At 52.9% G+C, this 21,517-nt stretch overlaps 1 protein-coding gene across 2 annotated transcripts in view; it reads left to right on the top strand.

The window, feature by feature from the left end:
- Nucleotides 1-21,517, top strand: part of CREB3L1 (cAMP responsive element binding protein 3 like 1) — a 36,766-nt gene that overhangs the window by 6,874 nt on the left and 8,375 nt on the right. For both annotated transcript variants that reach the window (XM_012790004.3, XM_012790009.3), the window contains exons 2-4: nt 13,211-13,439; nt 17,497-17,681; nt 20,054-20,132. In XM_012790004.3, coding sequence (XP_012645458.2) covers nt 13,211-13,439; nt 17,497-17,681; nt 20,054-20,132 — 493 coding nt within the window. The remainder of the gene's footprint in view (nt 1-13,210; nt 13,440-17,496; nt 17,682-20,053; nt 20,133-21,517) is intronic.

Below are 21,517 nucleotides of genomic sequence, written 5' to 3'. Positions count from 1 at the left end.
TCTGGTTCAGAAGAAACTGGGAGAGGCAGGACATGGCCCAGGACTCTGCCCCTGGGAGGAAGGAACTATGTCAAAGGTATCGGCTTCCTTGGAATGTCAAAGATCCTGATCCCCACGGCCTGGACACACCATATCATCTACAAGGCAACTTGAGAGCTAGAGCAATAATGGGCTTCCCTGCTGCAGGCTTCAGTGTGCCTCCTCCCCCAGTCTCCTGGGACAGAGCCCTCGCTGCCTCTTCCTTGGCCCTTGGCTCATGGCCCAGAATCCGTTTCACCCATCACAGAGAGGCTGACACATCTGGCCTGGGATGTGTGGTCCGACATAACAGCTGGACAGCAGCAGCCACTTCTCCCTCCTCCCCTTCCAAAAGAATAACAAAACTGAAAGCAGCAGTGGCGGGAGGCAGGCTCCTCAGGCCTTCACGGAGAGACAGGAGCAGTTTTCAGCAAGGAAGAGGGGCTCGCTTTGAAGGCAGACTGGAGCCATGAGTTCCCTTCTGCTTGGAAAGGCCTCACCCCTCATCTTCATTTCCCTCATGTGCTGTGTGACCTTGGGCAAATCACTCCCCCTTTCTGGGCCTTGGCTTCCTCATTGCTGAACTAGACTGAGTTCCTTGAGGGCAGAGATTGCTAGTTAATTATTTTGGGCTGTTCCCTGGGTATAGCTATAGTGACAGTGCTCGGGAAATGTTTATTTATTGGATGGATGAATGGAAGGATAGATGGATGATGGAAGGAACGAAGGAAAGGAAGGATGGAGAAGGAGAGAGAGTGAGTGGAGTAGAGAGGGGACAATAGAGGACCGAACAGGTTAGCAAATAGATAGTTGAAGAAAGGGCACTTCCACACTTCCAGCCTTGATGGTCCTCTTTTTTTAATTAGATATTATTTATTCATTCATTCATTCACTCAAACAGTGAATCTTAGCCTAAATCCCACCTCTACCTTCCACTTTATCATGATGGCCTTTTCTACTGTGAAATATATTGTGCACTAAAAGAATATATATAATGCATATCTATGAATTATAAAGTATAATAAAATGGATACCTGGGAACTCACTACCTAGCTTAAGAAATAGACCCAATTCTGAATATCTTGGTCTCTCAAAGCCACAGGAGTTTGGGGAAGAGGTGATGTGTTGACCTTGAATCCACCCACACTGGGCAGAATCTGAACAGGAGAGTCCTGAGACGGTGCCTACCCCCAGGCCCAAGCCGAGTGACAGCAGGTCTGCAGGTCAGATGGTGGCAATGCTGGCTCTTAGCACTTGCCATCAGTTTGAGCTTGGGCAGGTGCTTTAACCTCTTCAAAGGTATTTTCCCCACCCGTAGAGTAGGGACGATGGTAAAACATAGGGTTCTTAGAAATTCTTGTGGAGGGCCTAACACAGGGCCTGGCACAGAAACAATAGTTTCTGCTGCTGTTTTTGTTCTTATTGTTGTCACTGCCTGAAAGGAAGGGCCTCTGCATGGGACAGCCATTGGAGAAATGTCCTACCTTGTCCTGCCCTGCTGAGCCCTGATCACAGGGATTTTATTTTCCTATCTGTCCCACCTCTCTGGAGATGAAAGTTTCTTTCCTTTGGGTAAATCCAAAAAGCCTCAGTCCCCTTCTCAGGGTTCTGTCTCTCTGGGCATCAAGAGAGAGCTGGCCAGGGCAGGAATAGAACCAGGGCCCGGGGCAAACCCAGTGCATACAGTGGGGGTCCACATTTTTTATCTGGCCCTGTACTAGGTGATGGGATGGGGCAGCAGGCTCATTCCTTCAGCAACCAGAGTTGTGGGTGCTTAAGAACACGAGCCGTGCAGTCAGAGCTTGGGTTCGAGTCCTGGCTTGACCACTTGCTAACTGAATGAACTCAGACAAGCTATTTAACTCCTCTGTGCCTCAGCTTCTTATCTGTGAGGGAAGAGTCTAATAGTACCTACTTAATCTTCTGAAGCTTAAATGGGATACTACATGCAAGGAACGAGAGTAGTGCCTGGCACATAAACATTAGCTATTATTGTAATTATTATCATTACTATCAGGCATAGTATATGTTAGGTGCTGTGTGATGACCTGCAGAGGGCTCAAGGATGGAATCTGTCCTAGGTCCTACCGTCAAGAAGGTTAAATTTTAGGAGAGATGGATCCCATTGTGCATAATTCAAGTTCAAGGCATATTCACCAATGACCTGACAGTCTATAAATACAGAGAGGGAAGGGATCCTTCCAAGCTGGGGTGATCAGGGAAGGCCTCCTGGAGAAAGCAGCATTTGAGTTGGGCCTTAAAGGGTGGGAAGAGTTGGAATGAGGAGATAAAGGACAAAGGCATTCCAGGCATGGGGATAGTATAAGCAAAGGCGCTGCTGTAGTAGTGACGCTCACAGCGGGTTTGAGGAACTGGGAGTACTCCATCCAACTAGGCAAGAGGGAAGAGAAAGATGAGGAGGCTCCAGCCCCAGTGGGAAGTTGAGATCCGTCTACGCCAGACTCGAATACCATGCGAGGGAGCTGGGAGTTTTTTCAGCAGGCAGGAGAGAGCCAATGATAGCTCAGAGCTGGACAAGGTGGTCCCCTGCTCCTCTGAACTCAGTGCTGGGAGCTCTAGAGTCCCTTAGGGGGATGTCAGCTGTCAGTCTGTCTGGAAGATCAGGGACTCTCCCTCCAGGGGAGACAGAATTGTGGGCCCTCCCTGAGCCCAGGGCAGCCTGAGACAGCAGCTGACCCCAGGTCCCTTCTCTCCTCCGACTTCCACCCCATGCCCTGATGTGACTCTCATGCTGGGCAAGTAGTACCAGTTCCCGCCTGGCTCTTTCATCCCCAGCACTGGGGCCAGGCTGGCCTGGGGAGGCCCAAGGCAACTCCGCCCTTGCAGAAGGACAGTCTGTTCCTCTTTGGGGCTGGGAGCTCTAGCCTGAACCATGTCCTGCCTCCTGGCCCAACCCCAGGACCCTAATAGGTTTCCCCCACTCCCTACAATCACTCAGAACCCTTCACAGGACCCTCCAATATCAGACAGAGCATGTTCCTATTAACCCCAGTGGTCGAGAAGGATCTGAACCCTCCTCCTGAGCCCAGCCCAACATGGCACCCTGCTCCTTTTCCCTCCCTCCCATCAGCTGGGACAAGATGCCCAGAGCCCCTCTCACCATCCTCCTGGAGAGGAGGCCCAGCCCTGCCCTCTGCCGCCCCAAAGCCTTCACCCCTTTCTCTCCAGGCCTGCAAATCAGTTCCACATTTGGGATCTGGCATGCACTATCTGCTCAGAACCCTCCCTCCCAGTTAGCGCCCATCTCCCTCCACCCCACGTGTCAGCCCATGGGGTCTATGGGAGGGGAAGGGCTCCTGCCTCTGACAGCTCCTTCAGAGGATGGCGAGGGAGCTGGACTGTGGCAAGGTACCAGTGGGACAGTGGACAGGAGGCCGTCCCGGGGAGAGATGAAAGAAGAAGGGCAGGGTATGGGGAGGAGGCAGGGCTTAAGCAAGCATTTGAGGGGACGAGGGCTTGGGGGTGGTGAGGGAAGGAGCGAGGTAGTTCCCAGCTCAGCACATTCCTGAGACATCTGGACGCGCTGGAAGGGCCCCAGCTGGCCCACATGGCTGTGGCTCCAGCTTCTCCACTCTGTGATGTCAGGACCCAGCACCCCCCCCTCCTCTCAGAGTCCTACTGGCCTGGGGTCCACTTGGGGCTGAGTGCTGGGGTCTCCTCCCAGACCCCTCATCCTCAGTGAGCAAGAAAGAGGCCCCTGGGCGTTGGAGGAAAACGCGGGCTGGGCACTGCAGGAGGGGACAGACACTGAAGACCCAGGGGTTTGTCCATCTGATTGGCTCAAGAAAATTTTCCTTTGGGCCAGTGCCAGCCCCTCCCTTCCCCTTAGAAGGGAGAGAGAGACAAATGAATGAGTCTGGAAGTACCTGCTTACCTTGAGCTGTGTGATCCTGGGCAAATCCATCCCCATTCCAGCTCTTACTCTTCCTCATCTATAAAAACAATAATAGCTACATTTAATGAGAGCTTTCTACATGCCCTGCATTGTATAAAGCACTTTACAAATGTTATCTCATTTAATCCTCACAGCAACCGGTGGGGTAGATATAAGTACTCCCATTTTATAGTTGCGACTGAGGGTCAGAGAGGTTGAGTGACTTGCCCAAAGGCTACACAGTACGTAGCAGAGCCAGGATTAGAACCAGGCCTGTCTGCCTCCCTAGCTCATAACCACTGAACTACACTGCCTCTGCAAATAAGAGGGGGTGGACCTAATGGTGCCAAAATTCCTTCCAGCTCCAAAAGGGTCATGATTTCTTTTGGCCACTGTGGGTCTCTTCAAGAAGGGCAAGGGCAGCCATTAGTCACACATGGGTGGGGGAGGAGGGCAGAGGCAGCTGGCTTTGAAGCATCGGGTGGGTCAAGAGTCTTTGGAGGCCCCTCCCATGGAGGCCCCGAGAGGTCCAGACCCCAGGGGCTGCAGTCATAGCCTGATCCCCAGTCAAGCCCAGGGGTCCCACACCTTCCCTGAAAGAAGGGAATAAATAAGGAGAGAAAATACCGCTCCTTCCAAAAATAAAACCTGAGGACAAGTCAGACAGGCTGGGACCGCTGAGGAAGCCAGAGCTGAATGCTGAGTGCACTGAGGAGAGGGAAGAGGCCAGGGGAATTCTAGCCAGAGCTAGGCGGTAGGCTCCAGGCCGGGAGGGCCTTCCAGCCGGCCCGAGGCCAGGAGAGCAGCTCTGGCTGCTTGGCCACTGGGCTCTGTTTATACCCTTCAGCCTGGCCTATGCCTGGGGGCAGCTCCCCCAGCACTGAGTGGGGTCTGTGCTGCCCAAGTTCCTGGTCTGGCCAGGGCTGAAGAACAAAAAGGTCTCAGGAAAGAACAACCTGCAGAATGGGTACAGCGGCCCCGCTAGGGAGGAGCTGAGGGAAGGAGTCCAGGAGCATGGAAACTCTGCCTGGAGCAGGAGCAAGCTGGCATTGGAGCGGAATTCAGGACAGCCATTCCTGGAGGCTCTGCTGCAGAAAAAAGGGCCTCAGTCCATTAGCTCACTGACACATGCCTTCATTCACGCACTCAGTCAGTCAGTCACTCAGCAAACATCTGAGCACCTACCGTGAGCTGGGACCGATGCTAGGCTTTGGAGCTATGGGCAAGAATATAGAGGCAACATGGCTGAATCATTTCAAACTACACTAAGGAACTTGGACTCCATCCTAAGGGCAGTAGGGCGTCATCGATGGCTATTGAGCAGGGAAATGACATGGCCGCTTCTGGGTTTTAGAAGATCCTTCTTGGTGCAAGGTAAAAGAGGTATCTGAGTTCAAGACTTGGAACTACCTTCATAACTGAAGTAGTCAGAAAACCTTTGAGAGCAGGAATTGGGCCTTGTTCATTTCTGTATCCGCAGAGCTGGGCACACAGTAGGTGCACAGTAAATTCTGAATGAATGAATGCATGAATGATGAATAAATGAATGTGACTAGCTGCCCTTATTTTCCAGAAGCCCCCAGTGCCAGCCTTGGCACTTGGTTTCCAGTGTCCTAAACTGTCCCACAGGGATCCTCTGGCCACTACCTATGGACCAACATCTCAGGCAGCCAGACCACGGGCTGCTGTGCCCTCGGTGATGCCAGACACAGCTAATCCCAGCCCTGGGCGGCGGCACTCGCTGCCATCGCTTCCTCCTGCCCAGACTGTGCCTGGCGCCTGCCCTAGGGTTGGGCCACAGCACATGGGCTGCCTGGTCAGAAGATGCCAGGGGCTGGCCAAGAAACTGAGGGACCTGTGGCCTGAGCAGGGCAGGATTACCAGTGTCAGGAAGGGAAACTGGAGGGTCAGACTAAGAGGACTAGGGGCTGCAGAGAACACCCCCCGCCAGGACTCTGCTCGTCACAGAAGCAGCCTGTGGTGGGTGCCAGCCTGCCTCACCTCTCTCTTCCTTTCTCCAACACATGCTGGCACAGAAAAGCTGTCCCAGACTGGGCACAGTGGCTCATACCTGTAACCTAGCACTTTGGGAGGGTGAGGAGGGAGGATTGCTTGAGGCCAGGGGTTCCAGGTTAGCCTAAGCGACATAGCAAGACCTTGTCTGTACAAAAACCAGAAAAAATTAGCCAGGCATGGTGGCACACCTATTGTCCCAGCTACTTTGGAGGCTGAAGTAGGGGGATTACTTGAGCCCAGGAGTTTGAGGTTGCAGTGAGGTATGATGATGCCACTGCACTCCAGCCTGGGTGACAGAGCAAGGCCCTGTCTCAAAAAGAAAAGAAAAGAAAAGCTCAGTCCCCATGTTGGCCTCTTTCATCCCAGCCTCACTGTGCCAGCCCCATGCAGTGCAAGCCCAGGGCTCCCAAATCTCCCTCACCGGGTCTCACATGACTCAGTCATCTCAGGCACAGGGCTTGGTGCAGTCAACATTTAGTCGACTGTTCTGTAGTGGTGAGAGACGTTGCTTGTGTTTGCGTGAGAATGTACATGACCATGTCTGTTTGAGCCCAAGTCTGGGGCAACCGTGTGTGTGTGTGTGTGTGTGTGTGTGTAAATCAGTGTCTATCTGATCACAGTTGAAGAGCGTGTCCTTGTTGGGTTTGTGTTCATGCCTAACAGTGTCAGCCTATGTGAGGCTGTGAGAATGTGTCTGTGTGATAGCAAGGCTGTATGTGGAATTGTCTGAATGTGTCAGTGGGTGTGCATATCTGTCACTGTGGTGTCAGAGAGGTAGTATTCCCGGTATAAGAGCAATCTCTCAGCCAGTGTCTGTGTAGCATGTGCACACGCATGCGTGTGCACACACACACACACACACTTCTGCTTATTTGGAATTGGGCTCTGTGGGGGGAAAATATGAAACCTCAGCAGCTGCCTTCCCTGGGCCTGTGGGGAATGAGGGATGGGGGAGAGGTTGGAGGTTGGAACAATGTGCTCCCCTTAACCCCCATGCCCTGCCAGGAAGGCTCAGGGAGGGGCTGGCCCCGGGGGATCAGGAGAACTGGCTTCACTCCTTCCAGTCCCCAAAGGGACCAGGGCAGAGGAAAAGGGCCCACACTCTGAGGACTAATTCACTTCACCCTGCCCCTGCCACCCCTGCTTCAATAGGAACACAGACTGCAAGGAAACTGAGGCCCTGAGAGGAGACACACCTGTCCCAGCCCAGGTCTCAGAGCAGAGCTGGGTCTTGAACTGGGGACTCTGGACTTTGAATCCAGTGTCTTTTCCCCTTCACAGGATAGCCTTAGAGTCTCTAGGAAGGCAAGTCCTGGGTCTCTTAGGACCCCCAAATACTAGATGGGGATGCTTAAGGACAGGGAAGGTCTACTGACAACTGGAGACCCAGGGGCCCTCCCTCCTCCCCTGCCTGCTCTCTCTTGACCCTACGCCCACTCTGGGCACAGCAGTGACTCAGACTGGTAGCCCTTCAGCTTGAAATGGGGGCAATTTTCTAGTGACCACGAGGCAAGTAACCGTCCGGGAATGTATGGGTCAGTGTGTGTTGCAGGGGGGAGGTCCTGTGGGCCCGGCCTGTGGGGAAAAGAAAGGGGGAAATGTGAGAGGACTCTCCTCCCATCTCTTCCCAGAGCTCGCTCTCTCGGAAGGAATGTCCGGGCTCAGGATTCCCCCCACCCCTTATCCCACAGCTCAGCCTGGACCCACTCCGGTCTCCTCCTCCTTCCCCCAAGCACAGACTGAACCAGCCTGGGCCGGGGGAGGGGCAGAAGCCGGGAAGGGGGCGCAGGCGCCGAGGATCCCGGGGCCTGAGGGAAGGGGTGCGCTGAGGCCGCTGCAGAGAGGAGACCCTTTCCCACAACCACCATGCCAGCAGGCCGCGGCGCCCCGGAGCTTTCCTCTTTCCGCACTGACCCCAGCGAAGGACTTAGGGAGGGGGACAAAGGGGATCCTGAGCCGGTCCTGTCACCGTCCCAGGAGTGTCCCCGCTGAACCCTCAAGGCGCCCGCTACAGGATTATTCGAGGAGGGCGAGCGGGAAGGAGCCGAGCGGGAAGAGCCGAAGGGGGCGTAAGAACTGGGGCCCGGCCCGCCCTTTGAGTCGGGAAGCTCGGAGGAGACCCTCCCTCTCCACTCCCCTGCTCCAGGGCGGGACCCAGCTACTGATAACAGTCTTAGGACACCGCGGGACTGCCGAGCCATTTCAGTCGCTGCCCCAGACACAGCAAGGGCCACGGTCCGGACCCTCCTCCGCGCGAGCGCGGCGCTCCTCGGGCGCCCTCCCCGCTGCGGCGGGCGGCTGCTCGCAGCCTCCTCCCATTGGCCAGGAGCTCTGCAGCTTCCACCAATGAGCAGGCCTCTTTCCAGCGCGGGGCGGCCCCAAGCCCCCGGTTAACCATTTGTGGGCCGCGCTGGGCGCGCAGCACCCGGATCCTTCTCTGAAATTTAAAGGGTGGGAAGCTGAGGCCGAGCTCCAATAGGTGGTGCAGCCGAAAGGAGGGGTGCAGGGGTCTGTGAGCTGTAGAACTTGGGGACCCCTCCTCCAAGAGAGTAGAGCTGCCGGCGGCTGCGCGTGGCAGCCGAGAAAGAGCTTATATTGGCAGGACTGTAGGAAAAAGTCTTTAACGAGGAGGGAAACAAATCATAATGTTTCCTTCTCTGGCTTCCCACCCCTATTGCCTGGAAAGGCGTCCCCGCAGAACGCTCACCCCCAGTAGAACCCTACCCCCTCAGAACCTTGGCACATGACCCCTGCCGTTTGCAGACTCCAGGTAGCAGCCCTCCCCCCTCCCCGCCCCTATTTGCATCGGACAATCTAAACCTGCACTTTTTGTCTGTGAACTGAAGGGTGGGCTGGGTGTAGTGGGGTGGAGAGTGGACAAAAGACCGTGCTGGGGCCGGGCGCGGTGGCTCACGCCTGTAATCCTAGCACTCTGGGAGGCCGAGGCGGGTGGATTGCTCAAGGTCAGGAGTTCAAAACCAGCCTGAGAAGCCGGGCGCGGTGGCTCACGCCTGTAATCCTAGCACTCTGGGAGGCTGAGGCGGGCGGATTGCTCGAGGTCAGGAGTTCGAAACCAGCCTGAGCAAGAGCGAGACCCCGTCTCTACTATAAATAGAAAGAAATTAATTGGCCAACTAATGTATATATATATAAAATTAGCCGGGCATGGTGGTGCATGCCTGTAGTCCCAGCTACTCGGGAGGCTGAGGCAGCAGGATTGCTTGAGCCCAGGAGTTTGAGGTTGCTGTGAGCTAGGCTGACGCCATGGCACTCACTCTAGCCTGGGCAACAAGCAAGACTCTGTCTCAAAAAAAAAAAAAAAAAAGGCCGGGCGCTGTGGCTCACGCCTGTAATCCTAGCTCTTGGGAGGCCGAGGCGGGCGGATTGCTCAAGGTCAGGAGTTCAAAACCAGCCTGAGCAAGAGTGAGACCCCGTCTCTACTATAAATAGAAAGAAATCAATTGGCCAACGGATATATATATATATAAAAAATTAGCCGGGCATGGTGGCGCATGCCTGTAGTCCCAGCTACTCGGGAGGCTGAGGCAGAAGGATCACTCGAGCCCAGGAGTTTGAGGTTGCTGTGAGCTAGGCTGACGCCACGGCACTCACTCTAGCCTGGGCAACAAGAGAGACTCTGTCTCAAAAAAAAAAAAAAAAAAAAAAAAAAAAAAAAAAAAAAAAAAAAACAGCCTGAGCCAGACCCCGTCTCTACCATAAAAATAGAAAGAAATTAATTGGCCAACTAATATATACATATATATATATATATATATATATATAAATCAGCTGGGCATGGTGGCTCGTGCCTGTAGTCCCAGCTACTCGGGAGGCTGAGGCAAGAGGATCGCTTGAGCCCAGGAGTTTGAGGTTGCTGTGAGCTAGGCTGACGCCATGGCACTCACTCTAGCCTAGGCAAGAAAGCGAGACTGTCTCAAAAAAAAAAAAAAAAAAAAAGACTGTGCTGGGCCTGGTCTGAGGGCTCCAGAGTGGGCTTTCTGGGGCTGCGGGGAGGTGGGTACAGAGAAAGAAGTGAGAGGACAACAAGAGAGTACCGCCCACCCCAGTGCAGCCCCAGAGCTAAGGAGAACCCCGCCCTCGACATCACCAACTCACATTGTGACCCCGGGTAGATGGCTTTCCCTCTCTGGACCTGAGTTTTCTCATTAGCAAATGGGAGTAGGGGGAAGGACCATAAGCTTCCTCAGGTCCCTTGTCCTCTAAATTGATAATATACACTAACCATAATGGAGCCGCTGTGAGAGGCCAGGCGTCAGATGGAAGTGGGGCTACAAAGCTCTCTAAGCTAAGTCCCCGATTGCAGTGCTCCCATGAAGGGGAGGTGGGCCTCGGGCTGAGGGACGTTCCCACCGTCTACTGGCACCGGAGGAAGCCCTGAGCAAGACGGACCCGGAGCGTCTGAGTGTCCTCCACCCCCACCCTGCCTGCCCCTTGGCCGCCCTCCCCTTCCACTTGGCTCCTGCTGCTCTGGAAGCTCCATCCTGCTGGGCTTTGGCTGCTGTTTCTAGCAGGTGGGGTGGGGGCTGCTCACAGAAGGGGGCCAGCTGAGCTCCCTTAGCAGATTCCTGTGGGCATCCTAGAAGGGTCTCTGAGAAGAACCCAATTCATCTGCCTGGAGCCAAGGCCTTCAGGAACCCCAGCCCAGCCGGGAGGAAGCATCTCTCCTCTCCCAGGCCCCTGGAAGGGGCTTGGCAAACCCTTATCGCCTGAGAAGCAGCTGCTGGAGAAATACCTTAGCAGCTGACTCACGGGGCTCCCCTCCCTCTCCTCACAACCCCCTCCCACTGGGCCCCACACCAGGCCTTTGAGAGACCCTGAGGGAGAGGGATGGGTGGAAGCGCCCCCAGCTGGGCCAAAGGGAGCTCTGCGAGGGTGTGGCTAGCAGAGCGCCGGTTGTGGAGGGGGGGATTTATACCCTGCAAATGGCTTCTATCTGGGATCACAGTTATTCTTAGAGACTCGTTCAGCAGAGGCCTCTGACCTCCTGGTTCTGCCTCACCCCTGGCTCTGATGGGCGGTTGATATACTGACAGCATTGCCCTCTGGGGTACAAGGCCCTGTCCCTCCTCCACCAATATTTTTGAGTGTCTCTCGTGAGCCAGGGCTGAGATCCAGCAGGTGAACAAGATTCAGACCCTGCCTCAGGGAGTGTACAGTCTGGCAACAGGCAACTAGCACGCAAGGGAATGTCGGCTGCAGTTGGGGAAGGACTGGGCAGTGAGGGATGGTGGATGCCTCTCTGCTCTGTTTGGCTCCCTGGGCCTCAGTTTCCCTATGTATTGAGTGCAGATATGCAACTTCATTATCTCATTGGGTAGTTGTGAAGATTACATGAAATGATGCATGTGAGAGCACTGTACAAGGTTCAAATCACAACAAAAATGTAGGATGATGGTTATGATTTATGGCAAACTGGGAAATGGGGAGAGTACCTGAGTCAATGGAGTTCTGACCTCATTTTGTCCTGGATTCTCTGAGCAAGCTTTGGAGGGAGAGAACAAACCAACAACCCCATTGTTTCCAACCTCAGCTCAGGCCCAGAGCTTAGGGGCTGCGGTGTTTGTAATAACAATCGCTAACTATGCACTAGGCACTGTTGTGTTTCATACGTACAGTATTTACTCATTTATCCTCATAAGCCTATGAGGTGAGTACCATGCATCTAACAAACAGTTGATCCTCATGACAACACTATGAGGTAGGATTTGTTATTTCCCCCTTACGGATGAGGAAACTGAGGCACAGAGAAGTTAAGTAACTCAACAGATAATGAAGCTAGGAGTCGAAAGCAATCTATGTGACTCCTGAGCTTATGCTCATTTCCTCCTCCATGTGACAGACTCATGTGGCCCCAAACCTTATTTTCAGATAGAAGACTTCTCTGTAGATTGGAACAGGTCCTAAGATTCCAGGCCAGAAAGGGCTAACAACTCTAGACCCTGAGCCAATCCCCGAAGCCAGTCCTTAATCACTCATCAGGTGGGCCTCCAGGGCCTAAAGCAACCCCCATCCCACCCCATCTCTTCCAGCTCACCAGCAAACTCAGTCATTCAATAAATAATGAATGAACAATGATCACATTTCTTTACACATTTATAATTCTTCAGAGGGAAAAAATAACTTACAAACAATTACTATATGTCAGCTACTGGGGTGGATTATTAATGATAAGCAATGATGTTTGTTGAATAATTACTATGGGCCAGGGACTGTTCTAAGTGCTTTACATGCATAACTTGTTTAATCCTCACAACAATCTTAGCAGATAGGAACTGTTATCAGCTCCGCTGTAGAGAAGAGGGAATGCAACAGAGAAGTTCACTTTCCCAGGATCATGGAAACCAAGATTTTTCAGACTTTTTCGTTTCTAGGAAATATATGTTACTTTATTCCCAAGTACACACATGCGTGTGCACACATACACAGAACTGAGATAAAAAAATTCACCGGCTATTTAACTTCACTATGTGCGGTACACTCTGATATTTTCTACTCGATTTTCTTCTGTTTTATTTTTACTTAAATTCTGGTCATGACCCACTAAATTGATTTCACAACCCATTAATGAGTCACCACCCACAGTTTGAACAGCACTGAGTCATAGCCAGAATTATCAAGGCCAGGATTCGAACCTAAGTAACGTGGCTCCACAGCCTAATCTCTCTGTATAAAGAACAGCTCAGGAAGGGGAGACACTGTAGGCATGAGGACAGATGGGGACTGCGCTGATGAGGGGGCTGAGGCCTCACGAATCCCACTACCCTGCCTCACTCCCTCCCCACATCCCAGCAAAAGATAACACAAAAGTCACTTGTGTTGCCTTTGGAATAAACGTGCTGGCACAGACACACCATTGTTCTTTTACTTGGACTTCAGTCTATGAAGGAAGTAGAGACAGACTCAAGCAGTTTAAGTGATTTGGCCAACGGCACAGAGCTCAGGGTCCTGTTGCCTGCTCCAGGGGGTGTGACCCCATCCACAGCTCACCCTTGAGGGTACCAATGGTGACGGTGGAGATGGTGGGGAGGAAATGTGATGATGGTGGTGACGGCAGTGACAGAAATGAGAAGAGCTGGTGTTGGTGGCCTTGGTGGTGAGGAGGTTGGTGATGAGAGTGGTGGTATAAATGGTGGTGGGGACCGTGATGGGAGGTCGCAGGGACAGTGGTGGTGGTGGCAGGGGTGGGGTACCACCGCAGCTGCATCTCACTCCCTTCCCAAGCTAAGCTGACTCCCCTCTTTCCCTCCCTCTTCCCCCCAGCACTTTCCCGAGCACCTGGACCACTTTGCGGAAAACATGGAGGACTTCTCCAACGACCTGTTCAGCAGTTTCTTTGATGACCCTGTGCTGGATGAGAAGAGCCCTCTGCTGGACATGGAACTGGACTCCCCTATGCCAGGCATCCAGGCTGAGCACAGCTACTCCCTGAGCGGCGACTCGGCACCTCAGAGCCCCCTTGCGCCCATCAAGATGGAGGACACCACCCAAGGTAAGTGGCCAGAGGGCCCAGGGACAGCACAGGCCCAGGAGGGGGGAAGCTTGGAAGCCACCCACAAATCCCGCTCAGAGGGTGCTGCTCGTGCCTTTCTGCTCTCCCTCAAATCAAACCCACATGGGCCCTTCTCCAAAGGGTTTCTTTTCTTTTTTCTTTTTTTTTTGAGACAGAGTCTCACTTTGTTGCCCAAGCTAGAGTGAGTGCCACAGCATCAGCCTAGCTCACAGCAACCTCAAACTCCTGGACTTAAGCAATCCTGCTGCCTCAGCCTCCTGAGTAGCTGGGACTACAGGCATGCGCCACCATGCCCGGCTAATTTTTTCTGTATATATTTTTTTAGTTAGCCAATTAATTTCTTTCTATTTTTAGTAGAGACAGGGTCTCGCTCTTGCTCAGGCTGGTTTCCAACTCTTGACCTTGAGCGATCCACCCGCCTCAGCCTCCCAGAGTGCTAGGATTACAGGCGTGAGCCACTGCGCCCAGCCTCCAAAGGGTTTCTTAACCGCTGGCTTAGGGCAGTGGTTCACAAAGCGTGCTTCCTGCACCAGCTGCATTGCTGGGCACTTGCTAGGAATGCATATTCTCAGGTCTCACCCCAGACCTGCTAAATCAGAACCCTGCTGGTAGGCCCAGCCTTCTAGGCGATTCTGACACAGGCTCAGATTTGAGAACAACTGACTCAGAAGAAACAGTGGGGGAGGGGGCCTAAATAACAAATGTGGACAAGTTACAAAGACTCAAGAATCTTACCACCTCCTCACACTGTGATTTCCTCCAAGATGCCACCTGGGAGAGATTCCTGTACCCACCTTTATTCCTGAAGGTGGGGTTCTCTAAAGCTCCCCTCTTTTCCAACTCTGCCCTTTAAAGCAAAGGGCCCCTGATTCCTTCCTCTTAGGTAATAAGCATTCGAGACCACACCAGTCCCCACCTAGAAGTGGTCTCTGGGCATTTCCTCAAGTACAGGTGATCTTGGAGCCATCATTGTTGGTTAGGTGATCACAGACACAGCTCTTAACCTCTTTGAGTCTCAGTATTTTCATCTACAAATGAGGATAACAATAAACATTTCTATGGCACTCTCTAGTCTATAAATAGCCTTCATGTGAATTATCACACCTATTTCTCAAACCTGACAGGTAAGGTAGGAATCACTGATATCATAATCCCCATGTGACCAATAAGAAAACTGATACTTCACAAAAGCTGAGTTGTCTAGGTCACACACACAGTAGAAGGCACAACAGCAACATAAGACCAAGCCCCCTGATTCTCAGCAGCACAACCTGCCACCACCACGATGGCCAGCTTCAAGGGGCATTTGGGCTATTGGGTTAGGAACCCAACCAGGCTTTGGTGTGCATCCACTAGCAGCTGGGTGGTCTTGGGCAAGTTGCTTAACCTCTCTGGGCCTCTGTTTCCTCAATTATAAAATGAACACAATATGTATCTTAAGAGTTCTGGTCAGGGCCGGGCGCGGTGGCTCACGCCTGTAATCCTAGCACTCTGGGAGGCTGAGGCGGGCGGATTGCTCAAGGTCAGGAGTTCGAAACCAGCCTGAGCAAGAGCGAGACCCTGTCTCTACTATAAATAGAAAGAAATTAATTGGCCAACTAATATCTATAGAAAAAATTAGCCAGGCATGGTGGCGCATGCCAGTAGTCCCAGCTACTTGGGAGGCTGAGGCAGCAGGATTGTTTGAGCCAGGAGTTTGAGGTTGCTGTGAGCTAGGCTGACGCCACAGCACTCACTCTAGCCTAGGCGACGAAGCAAGACTCTGTCTCAAAAAAAAAAAAAAAGAGTTCTGGTCAGGATTAAAAAATATATATGTAAAGTACCCAGCTCCGTGCCAGCACATGATATATGTCCATAATTATTGGCTATTTTCATTGTGTACATAAAACTCCTATTAATACTACAGATGACAACAACAATGAACACCATTATTCCTCTTTCCCTCCAGAGGACAATGGTCTTGAGTGAGTGTCTTAATTTTCTCATCTATTAAATGGGGAGAAAGACAGGACCTGCCCCATAGCGTTGTTTGGAGGAACAAATGAGCTTTTGTGTGTCAAGGGCTTAGTGCTGTGCTCAGCTCAAGACGCAAGACGTGTGATCTGCTTCTGAGGGTCTTTGAGATCCCCAGGGGCAAAGACAGGCCTTTGTACCTTCACCTTCCCCATGGGGGCAGGGACACCTGGGAGTTAAGTGGCTGCCAAGGTCCCAGCTTCCCACCATGCCCTGGCTACAGTCAAGTGTCTGAAGGCCCCAGGCCGGGGAAGGGCAGGGGTGGGGGGTAGACCTTGTGTTGCAGGTTCTCTGTCCATCCCTGCTGCTCAGCAACTCCTTGGCCACCCCAAGTCTATTTTTAAAGCAATTTGTCTGTGGCCCTTTGCAGGGGGCAGCTTCCCGGAGGCCAGCTGCCTGGCCCTGTAATTTGGGAAGATTGTGGGTATTCCTGGAGCCCAGGGGCAGCCTGTGGCCCAGAGCTGGGGCATTCGGGCTCCCAGCTGGGTGGGGCCTGGCCTCTGAGGTGGGATCAGGCAGCCGCTGACCCCTTTCCCCACCCACAGAGGGCCCCTCCAACCCTTGCCCTGCATGCTGGCTCCCGCAGTCCTGTCTTCCTGCTGCTTCTCTGGCTGCCAGGCACTGGGACCCCCGTGAGCAGGGCTGACTTGGGTGGAGGACTGTGGGCGCCCATCAGGAAAAGGGGTGATACCTGCCAGCCCTGCTGCCCAGGTGAGGCCAGGAGGCCCATTGTGTGGACAGGAGGTGGACTCTGCTCGCAACAAACCTGAACCTCACCTCCTACTCCTCCCCTCCCACCCCCTACATGCCCCCAGTCACCAGGTCCTGTGGACGCTTCCTTTTAAATTGTCTCTAGTGGGCCGGGCGCAGTGGCTCACGCATGTAATCCTAGCACTCTGGGAGGCCGAGGCGGGCGGATTGCTCGAGGTCAGGAGTTCGAAACCAGCCTGAACAAGAGCGAGACCCCGTCTCTACCATAAATAGAAAGAAATTAATTGGTCAACTAATATATATAGAAAAAATGAGCCAGGCATGGTGGCACATGCCTGTAGTCCCAGCCACTCAGGAGGCTGAGGCAGCAGGATTGCTTGAGCCCAGGAGTTTGAGGTCGCTGTGAGCTAGGCTGACACCATGGCACTCACTCTAGCCTGGGCAACAAAGCGAGACTCTGTCTCAAAAAAATAAATAAATAAATAAATTGTCTCTAGTAAGTTCCCTCCTCTCTATGGAAACTGCCACTGCCTTTAAGCCTCATCTTCTCATGTCCAGACTATTTCAACACCTCCTACAGGTCTCCCTGCCTCCATCTTGCCTGCAGCCAGTCCAGTCCCCACTCGAGGACAGAGCGATCTTTTTTAAAATTATAAATGTGAGGATGCCAGCAACTCTTCAGGGGCTCCCCATCACCTCTAGGGTGAAGTCTCAACCTCCAGCCTCCAAAGCTGAGCCACCCCACCACCCCCCTCTGACCCCATCTTCCACTTCCCTTGGCATTCCAACTACACTAACCTGCTTGTGACTCTTGCTAGATCCCCAGCACCTAGGACATGCTCAGCAAATGTTTCCTGAATAACAATAATTGTATTAACAATAGCTACCACTTATTGAACATTCACTTCCCATCAGGCACTGTGTTAAGTGTCTTATGTGCACGATACAACTTACTTTTCAAAACCTTCCTATTCACCATGTCCCATTCCTTTCCCCATTTTACAGATGAAGATGCTAAGGCTCAGAAAGGTTAAGCAACTTGCCTAAAGTCACACAGTCAATCAAGAGAGGTCCAGGTCTGGTTTCCAAGCCCATTCTGTAAGCTGCTGAATGAAGAGAATGCCCCATCTCTTCTGGGTTAGCCCACCCCACCCTGTCCCCCCGCAAGTGTTCCCAATCCCAACTTTCCTACCTATCTCCTGGTGTATCTAGCATCTCCAATCCTGTCCAGAGCAGATTCCAGGGACCAGGAGTGGGGCTGAGCCATCCACCCTGGGAGTCCCCAAACCTGAGTCCTGCCCCCTTCCCCCAGATGTGGAACATGGAGCATGGGCGCTGGGACACAAACTGTGCTCCATCATGGTGAAGCAGGAGCAGAGCCCGGAGCTGTCCGTGGATCCTCTGGCCACCTCCTCAGCCATGGCTGCTGCTGCCGCCATGGCCACCACCCCGCTGCTGGGCCTCAGTCCCCTGTCCAGGCTGCCCATCCCCCACCAGGTGAGCCTGGGGACTATTCGTAGGCACTGAGGGAGGGGGAGGCCTGAGGGGTCTGTGGGAAGAGCAATCCGAGGCCCTGTGCTCCCAGAGCTCTGTGAACAGGGGGTGATGTGAACCTCAGGACTGAGGTGGGAACTCCAGCCCAGGCCTCTGCCTACCCTGCTGCCTGCCACTTCACTATCCTACAATGGGCACAAGTCACAGCACCCTCGGAGTAAGCTGAGGCCCCACTGTGTGCAGAAGAAAGCTTGCAGGGAGCCTGGCTGGGCTGGACAGCCATCAGGAGCTGGGCCACAGTCTCACAAGTGGGATAGCCAGGCCACTTTTCTCAAAGCTCCAGGATTTTAAAAACATGGAAATATAAAAATTGTACTATATTTCAATTATTTACATTCATGAGATTAATATATATATATTTAAATATGAAGGGGGGCAGTGGGCAGGGTTGTTCAGTTTCCTTGGTTTTTTTTTGTTGTTGTTGTTGAGACAGAGTCTCATTCTGTTGCCCTGGGTAGAGTGCAGTGGCGTCGTCATGGTAACTCACTGCAACCTCCAACTCCTGGGCTCAAGTGATCCTCCTCCCTCAGCCTCCCAAGATGCTGGAACTACAGACACACGCCACCACATCCAGCTTATTTTCCTATTTTTAATAGAGATAGGGTCTCACTCTTGCTCAGGCTGGTCTCCTGAGCTCAAGCAATCCCACCGCCTTGGCCTCCCAAAGTACTAGGATAACAGGCGTGAGATTAATATTTTTAACCCACACTCTGAAGCAATCTTCCCATTCCATGAATCCATAGATAACAGCATTCAGCTATAAATCCATGACCCTTCCGGAACGTGAAGCCCAGACCCCTGGCTCCTAGGAGAGGCCCTGCCTGAGTCCCAGCTCGGCTCCCCATTTTTGCTCTGAGCACGTTACAGTCCCTCTTTCTTCCTCAGCTTCCTTCTCTGTAAAATGGGCACATGAACTCCCCTAAGGTGCTTCTAGCCCTGAGGTTCCAGGATATGAGGATCATTGTAACATCCCCGGAATCAGAGCTTGGCTGGCTCTGCCCCCTGCTGGCCATGTAGCTCACTAGCTCTAACTGGATGTGGCCAAAGGCAAGAACAGTCAGCCCCTCCCTGCCCAGCCAGTGACCAACGGTTGGCAGCAAATATGCAGCATCTTTCGACACTATCTCCAAGACTAGCTCAGGGACTCCTCAGGCCTTGCTGAAGCAGGAAGGGACGGCATGACAGCAGCAATAGCTGGGGCATGGAGGCTGGGTATGGGCTTCAGAAAAGGAAACTGAGGCTCAAGTTCAAGGGGTTATGCAATTTGCCCCAAATCACTGTCAGAAACAATTGAACTGCCTTCCAAACTCAGCCTGCCAGACCCTGAAGCCCACATTTTCCACTCTAGTGAGGTCAGGACCCCCAGCAGAAGGCACGGGAAGCAGGAGTTGCCATTGTCAACAATGTCCTACGCAACCCACCGTTCTGCACTGCAGACCCCTCGTCTGTCCCTTGAGGGCTGAGCTGGGATATAGACCAGAGAATTCCCAAGGTCCCTGCCAACTTGAACCTCTGTCATTCTGACTCATCAGCCTAAATTCAGGATTCTGTGTCCCACCCCCAATATCATGATTTCTTTGCTGGCTGCAGACCCAGAGCAGAGAGATGGTCCCGAAATCCAGCACCCAACACCATGCCTCTCTCAAAGAGAACACCACTCACGTGCGTGCTGGTAGACACATGTACAAAGCCACGCATGTTCTTGAAATTCTTCCTGGAACAAGTTGGAATATAAATAAATAGAAATGCATGTTTGTTAAAAATGTAAATCTGACTCCATCTGGCCCTTGCTTCAAACCCATTAGGGGCCCTCATTGCTTCAAGCTTCTTTGTCTGGATTTGTCTGGATTCTACTCCTACTTATACTCCAGGACTCATTTCAGACATCTACTAAGGGAGCTTTCTCTGAGCCCCAGCCAGTTAATGGCTGCTTCTTCTGTACTGTTGTCACCATTCACTGAACAGCTACAATGTGCCAGACGTTACCTCTCGTCCTCATGGTAACCGGCGTACCAAGGCCTGCATGGCCTTCACAGGCAGTGCAGGCTCAGCCTTCAGCAGGGAGGTGGCCCAGCCTCCTCTGAGCTTTAGGTCTGATCTAGACTACTTGGCCACTATTCTCTTAAGTGTTACTTGGCTTCTCCAAGTACGAGAATGTGCCTCTGTTCCCTTGGGGCTGTGCCCGGTACCCTGAGCCCAGCCACCTCCCCAATAGTGCAAGGCAGACCACCAGCCTTAGGGAGGGAGGTGGATGGACAGCATGGTAGGGACAGTCCCTGGGGCAGCTGACAGAGCTGGACCTGTCTCTTCCTCAGGCCCCAGGAGAGATGACTCAGCTGCCAGTGATCAAAGCAGAACCCCAGGAGGTGAACCAGTTCCTCAAAGTGACACCAGGTAAGTGTGTCCAGGAGAGGGGTTCTTTCCCCCTCCAGTCTTAGGCAGATAGCATCCCTACTTCCTTGGTCCACCCCAGTCCTGTCCCTTGACAATGTCACCTCTCCCCAGATTATCTTCTCTCCCTACCCACTCTCCATCCATCCACACTCCTCTCCTTCCAGTCCCCTTCTTACCCAGTGTGCCACTGCCATCACTGTGACCAACACCCTTGTACCCTCTCTGCTAATCCCCCTTCTACCTACTCACCAACTGAAGCTCACTCTATAGCCACCCATCATCCATCTGTCCATCCATCCATCGAGAGTCCACTGGGTGGCATCTCACACTCCCAGGCACTGGGGAATCAGAGAGAGAAGACAGTCCCTGTACCCAAGTAGATCACAGAGTCACAGGGTCACAGACAAACCACCAGTTACACAGCAGTGATATGGGTGTGCAGATGGCAGATCCCCAGGGAGCCTTGGGAGCACATCCCCAGACCAGACAGGAAAGAAGGGGACTTCCTAGAAGAGGAAGCTTCCTAGAGTTGGCCAGAAAGAGAAAGGTTAATAGACTCTTTCCAATCCTGCTCATTAATTCATCAAACACTGATTAAGCATCTACTGTGTATCAAGCTCTAGGCTAAGTACCACAAGGTTTAGAAAGAGAATAAGGCCAAAGTTTCACCCTCAAGGTGCACACAAGGACACACACGAGGTAGAAAGAGACTCGTGTCAACACGCCTTACATTGCAGAATACCTGTCGGTGCCTAAAGCAGGTACATTAGCCCATTGCATCCTTGCAGCTCTGAGCTGGGAGTCGTTTCACAGAGGTTAGGTAAACATAATGAAGGTCACTGAGTTGGGAGGTGCTATATTCGGGACTTGACCTCAGGTCTCCCTGACTCCAAATTGAGTGGTCTTTACAGCGTGGCATCCGTAAGAGGCAAATAAGTGTCACAGGAAGGAGAGGGGACTCCTCCAGGAGGCAGCCTTGTGCGAGCCTGGAAGGATGCAGTGGTTCCTCCTCCCAGCTCGCCCTGCGCTGTGATGCGGTGGAGCCCCAGGTCTCCACATACAGAATTGTCTGGGCATTCTGGGCTGTCCCGGAGCTCTCCCTGCATCTAGGCTCTTGGTCCTTGGCTCTGCCTGGGCCTCTCTGGCACCTCTCCCTGACACCTGCAGTCTTCCTGGTGCCATGGCCACAGAGGGGACAGCATAGGGGGAGCTGGGCTCCTTGCTGGTCTGCTGAAGTCCCAGTGCCTGCTATCCCATTACCCTGAAATTGGACATGCAAACCCTGGGGTGACTATCGTGGTCATGTCAAGGACCAGGCTCAAAGGAGCCAGACCACTGTGGTGTCAGAGACAGGGCAGCACTCAGGAATCGGCTTCTGGGACATC

The sequence above is a fragment of the Microcebus murinus genome, chromosome 4 (genome assembly GCF_040939455.1).
Source record: "Microcebus murinus isolate Inina chromosome 4, M.murinus_Inina_mat1.0, whole genome shotgun sequence".
Classification (NCBI taxonomy): domain Eukaryota; kingdom Metazoa; phylum Chordata; class Mammalia; order Primates; family Cheirogaleidae; genus Microcebus; species Microcebus murinus.
Note: the sequence above shows the minus strand (reverse complement) of the source record. Positions and strands in the feature narration are given on the sequence as shown.